We start from the raw sequence: 5,685 nt of genomic DNA on the forward strand, positions 1-5,685 counted from the left end.
GAGGCGGGATGGCCGGCGGTGCCGGAGCGGTGGACTTGAGCCAGCAGACCCGCGCGGACCCTCACCCGGAACCGGCCATCCTCGACCACCGTCCTTGTTTGCGGCTGCGACGGCATGGATTCTGGGAGATGGCCTCGCTGCCGATCCCCGACAATCTCATGGCGGAAATGTTCCTCCTCCCTGACCAAGCCGACCTCGCCTCCGCCTCCACCTCCTGCGTTTCCTTCTGCCACGTCGCCGCCGAACCCTCCTTCCTCCGACGCTTCGGCAAGCTACACGACCGCCCCTCCTCGGCTTCCACCTCGCCGAGCCGCTCAACCGTCCGCGCCGGCAGCCCGGGCCCGCGACTTCTTCCTCCCTTCCTGCCCGCCCCTCCCGCTCCTGGGTCGTCCAGGACAGCCACGACGGGCGCGTACTCGTCCCCTGGGTGGTTGAGATAGAAACCTGAGCCCTTGCTACCAGTAATTGGTGTTGCCATTAAAATAGTAAGAATAGCTTGTGTTCAGAAACTCCTTGATTTGAAATGATCTTCTCCAGATGCTGGAGGTTGTGCTGCTCCTCCACAGTTAACCACAGGTTGGTCAGTAGTTGAGCAAACATCTCAACGCGTTTCTCCCGGTCCTATCATGTCATGTGTAGCAACACCTGCAGTCAAACTTGCATTCAGGACTAGTTGACAGCTTATATATAAAAAAAAATTAGAAAGGGTCTGCACACTGCTGCATACAGCCAATAATTATTCATGAGAAATATAAGTTGTAGGAACAGAGCATATTTCGGTATTTTGGCTGAATCAGTTTGCTTCTTCAGCTGATACAACATTCAGTGGGAAGACTCTGAACCATGTATTCTCATCAGTAACACTGTTTTAATCCCTTGTGCATCCCTTCACACTGTTCTCTATCCTGTCAACCTTGCAATGTTTCTTCTCAACAACAATGCATTTCTTGGCATTTGTTACTATCCCTTGGGGCCTATATACCGCATCTATGCACATGTTGTGACTCCCCGGTTTAACTGAACCAGGAGGTTGTCTTTGTTTTGGTTATGCCAACAGGGTGTCCACCCAAACATCAAAGGAGAAGTATGGGAGTTTTTGTTGGGGTGTTATGACCCTAAAAGCACTACCAAACAGAGAAACCAGTTGCGACAGCAGAGAAGGTGTTTTTTTTATCTTCATTTGCATCTTACTTTCATCTTATCATCTAAGTCCATTTTAATCTCACTACAATTTCACTCTTCGTTGCGATACATGATTTTTACAATCTACTCCCTCCGTTCCAAATTACTCGTCGTGGTTTTAGTTCAACTTTGAACTAAAACCACGACGAGTAATTTGGAACGGAGGGAGTAGCTAGCAGCGCACTCACCACTCACATTTCCTTTTTTGGTCCTTATTTTTGCGACAGTGGCTACTTTAAGCATATAGGATGATAATACTTATGAGTAACTGAGACTTGAAATTTCTCAAATAGATCACAAGTAGTTTAGAGACTTCTCAAGCAGAGTGGAAGCAGTCTAAAAAAAGGGATGCACATTCAAGCCATCGTATCTACAAGTTTCAGTTCGTTGAAAAACTGGATTAATGTTGTTCTATCACATGTTATGCTGCAGTAGCAATGCTATTTTCTGTTTCAGGAAGTTCACTATGCTTTTCAGAAAGTTATAACGATAACATATGAATGGCATGAGGATTATACTGATTTGAATATTTTCATAGGTTAGGATATGAGAAACTGAAAACAAAGTGCCGAGAAGTGGGCACGACAGTTGGTAGTGGAAGGGTAATTACTATGCCTGTCATAACTGAAGATGGCCAGCCTATTGAGGATCCTAACTCAAATGGAGAACAACAAACCAATAATGGACCGCTCCCAAAAGAAGTTATTCAATGGAAACTTCTTCTGCACCAAATTGGTAAGCAGCAGTATTGCCTCTGTTTTAGAGCATCCGTCGCATGTAAAAGAAATAACAGTTGGCGTATATTTTCTTCAAGTTCTAAAATTTTCTGATTCTTCCACTGCTCAATTGTAGGTCTCGAAAATCAAACTGACCGTACACTAACTTATTACGAGAGCCAGGAGAACTTGGCACGGGACATTCTTACAGTGTACGCATGGGTGGACACTGGCATCGGTTACTGTCAGGGTGAGTTGTTTAAGCAACACAGATCTTTTTCTGTGTGTGCAGATCAAGTATTTTTACACATCTGGATCAATTATTAGTAAAAAGGGAAATTCTTAACCATGACAGTTTCCTAAATGCTATGTTGTATATATGCTTATTAAATCCTTTCATGCATGAGCAGGAATGAGTGATCTTTGTTCACCAATATCAATCATTTTGGAACATGAAGCGGATGCTTTTTGGTGCTTTAAACGTCTGATGCGCAGAGTGGTGACCACCCCTATCCTTTTATCACTCAAGAAACATTAATTTGGATCCTTTACATCTTCAATTATTTAGGAACTGCATTGCTTTCTACAGATAACATTATAAAACCAAAAGGCTATAGAAATTAGAAATCAATGCATACAATTACATTTAAACCTTGCATGAACATGGATGGCAAGATGATTGTTGTAAGATGCACCTGGTAATAAAGCATTTTACATATGCCGATTGAACCGAATACATGAGCTTATTCTCTTGTGTTCTACTCCCTCCGTTACGAATTATTTGTCGCAGATATGGATGTATCTAGATGTATTTTAGTTCTAGATACATCTATTTCTACGACGAGTAATTTGGAACGGAGGGAGTACTTCTGAACCGATTAGATGAGCTTATTTTCTTATGTTCTTGTAGCACCTAGTATCAGAGTACATCACATGCTGCTTCCACTTTCAGGCTCCGATGCAGCTCTCCCACTGGCCGTGCCTCGTGCTGAACGTCCCTCCACCGAGGCCATGTGCAAACTGCACCACGGCTCTCCGCACGCAGGTGTCCCACGCCTGGGCTATCCCCTTGATTGACCTGGGCTCCGGGAGTTGGCTGAGGGCGCGTCGGAACTCCACGTCCAGCACGCCAGCTGCAATCCCCTTCCTGTGTTCGCCGTCGTCTCCGAGAAGCACCGGAGAGCTTCGTGGGTAATCCGCGGGGACGAGCAGCTTTGTCGTCATCTCAGAGGGGTCGATAACCGCCCTGAGGTCTGGTGTAAGCGACACTGGGACGTAGCAGAGCTCGATCACCACCGCCCCGTCCGCTCCTCCTGTGTCGCCGTCGGTGATTCTGATCTCGGTCTCCACTAGCATGCTGTATGCAGCTGTGATCTCGTTGCGCAGAGAGTGCATTTTTCGCCTCTTGTTGCAGCTTTCCCCGCTGGATTCATCAAACCACGCGCAGCTGCCAGACATTGTGCGGCGGAAGGCCCGCTTCAAGTTCACTCCCATATCTTGGGCTAGGCTGCGAAGCGCTGCCGGCGACAAAGGCCTATTGGTTTGCTGCTGAGCCGGTGGAGGTTCAACATGATTAGCGTTCTGTGTCAGCTGTGGAATTGCTTCATATGCTGGATGATGCTCTTCCTCTTTTTCCTGGCTACATGTTCCAGTTCCATCGGTCAATGGTGGCGTACTGCTGCCGGTAAGATTGGTGGCTACCGGTGCTTCAGCTTCACGGCACACCTCGTGGTCCACTGTTTCTTCACCTGCCAAGTGGTGGCTATTCTCTTGCTGCTGTATCAGTGGACTTCTAGCTGGAACGTTTTCTGAAGACTGCGAAAATGATGTCTCTGCTGCAGGTTGCTCTTGATGTTTCTGCGAAAACGGGTCGCGGCAGTTCTGCAACTGCAACTGACGTCCAGTGTTCTTCCCTGCATTACGTAATTTAATTTCCCTGCACCAACGCACGATACCATATACGAATGTCTGGCGCATGTCAAACTGATCCCTCATGGCCTCAGGTATGTTGCTTTTCTGGAGTTGTAGGAAGCTCAACGCATCACCAATCCTTGCCATGGCATCTACCACTTTCTGATATTTGTCTGCTTCCTCTTTAGGTAATGACTCGAGCTGAGAGGCGCGTGCTCGTAATGCTCGCTGAAATTCCACGAGTTCCGAGAAGTGAGCGTGCTTGAGGGATGTGATCCTCTGGAACATGTCTTCCCTCCAGTCCACTTCGAGTGGATGGTGCCCAAATTGTTGGTTGTTACGTTCTCCAGAAGGCCTGATCTGCAAAGGGCCGACATTGGACTGCTGTCCTCCGTGAGCTTGGTAACTTTGACATTGGTAGACCCTCAAATCTTGCTGATCCATCCTTGCCGACTTCCTCTGCGGTTGCTGTGCACGCATGCCGCTCGAGTTATGCCTGGCCATGGATTGGGTCTGAATCTGAGTTACCGCCGTTGGATGACAAGGGTGGAGCTGGACAGTGGGTGCCATTGGGTTGATCCCCAGGTTTTGCACTTGATTTGTATGAGGAAGCCAATTTGTTGATGTTGTCCGTGACACTGCAGCGGCGGAAGAATTAGCTAGAACTGCATTGTGTGCCTGATAGTTGAGTGCAGCCTGCGCAACAGGCTGCCGTGTACACATGCCACTGGAGTTGTGCATGGACAGGGGCTGAGTCTGCATCTGAGCTGCCGCGGTCGGATGACAAGGGCGGGGCTGGGCAACAGGTGCCATTGTGGGTTGCTGTGATGGTTTACGAGTGATCTGCATGTTTTGCGCCTGAGGTGGCCTTACAGGGAGACCGGACGTTGATGGCGACGCTTGCGGCGGCGGCACTGCAGCGGCGGCCGGAACTGCATTGCGAGGCTGCATTTGGCCTCCCATGTGAGCCTGATGGTCTGGAGCAGCAGCCTGCGCAACCGGCTGCCATTTGCTCTGAAGAGTCATCATCTTGATGCTGATTGTCCTGAGGTAATCCTGCACGTTGTCGGAGTCGTCGAACACCTTGGCCTCGTACCGGGAAGCGACGGCGTGGAGCTGGTCCAGCTGATTCCCTTGGACTTGGAACTGGCACAAATTATTTGTTCTGAAGTGAACCAACAGGCCAGACAGGGAGGAAAATAGTTAGATGGATTTGATTAGTGAAGAGATCACAGCAGAAAACCAGGTCGTCGACTAATATCTTGGAGAAGAAGAGCGATTGGGAGGGAGATGACATGGATGAAAAGCATGAGCATACGTACATCTTCTGGACCACTTTGGCGCGGAGGTTTGGAGGGGCCGCCGCTAGCCACCGTCCGCCATCGCCACCGCCGGCGGGATAGGCTTGTTGGCCGCCTTCCGCCATGGAGACGAGCGGACGCAGCAGGGAAACGAGTTGCAGGGAAGGAAGGAAAGCAGCGTGGAGTTGTGATTTATGGGCGCCGCACCGCGATAGAGCCCAAAGCCGAGTCGGAACAATCCAGGTACAGCTCGGATGTCAGCGTCCCTCATACTGAGTGCTCCTCTTTTTTTTTAGGTCTGTGGTAACTTTTTTTTAGGGTAACTCAGTGCTACTCTTTTGCGCCCTCAGCGCCGCTTAGGCTAACTGGCACTATGCGCGGTAGTGGGTCGGCCCAGCAGCTCGCGTCCAGACGCTCAAAAAACGAAAGGCAAGAAAAAACTGCAATACTACGGATTGGCGCTACAACCACATTGCACCACCATAACTTTGCTGTGCTCTATCCCAAAACCAATTTATCCGACCCATGTTTCAGTCCGACTACGAATGATCTAAAAAAGGAAACGACAATTTGAA

General features: G+C 49.0%; 1 protein-coding gene across 1 annotated transcript; it reads left to right on the plus strand.

Moving 5' to 3' along the window:
- Window positions 1-1,036: 1,036 nt before the first annotated feature.
- LOC125517506 lies at window positions 1,037-5,456 on the plus strand. Its single transcript, XM_048682715.1, has 6 exons — window positions 1,037-1,161; window positions 1,721-1,917; window positions 2,035-2,148; window positions 2,309-2,397; window positions 2,851-3,901; window positions 3,998-5,456. Exons 2-5 carry the CDS (start codon window positions 1,794-1,796, stop codon window positions 3,091-3,093), a joined length of 570 nt encoding a protein of 189 aa, XP_048538672.1. The 5' UTR covers window positions 1,037-1,161; window positions 1,721-1,793; the 3' UTR covers window positions 3,094-3,901; window positions 3,998-5,456.
- The last annotated feature ends 229 nt before the right edge of the window (window positions 5,457-5,685 follow it).

Source organism: Triticum urartu, chromosome 6, assembly GCF_003073215.2.
Source record: "Triticum urartu cultivar G1812 chromosome 6, Tu2.1, whole genome shotgun sequence".
Lineage (NCBI taxonomy): Eukaryota > Viridiplantae > Streptophyta > Magnoliopsida > Poales > Poaceae > Triticum > Triticum urartu.

Excerpts from the sequence above, each read along its gene's own strand:
- LOC125517506 (XM_048682715.1), top strand. The coding sequence starts at position 1,794 with ATGCCTGTCATAACTGAAGATGGCCAGCCTATTGAGGATCCTAACTCA. Across the intron at positions 2,149-2,308 it reads TGGCATCGGTTACTGTCAGG|GAATGAGTGATCTTTGTTCA; the intron begins GTGAGTTGTTTA and ends ATGCATGAGCAG. Across the intron at positions 2,398-2,850 it reads AACGTCTGATGCGCAGAGTG|GCTCCGATGCAGCTCTCCCA; the intron begins GTGACCACCCCT and ends TTCCACTTTCAG.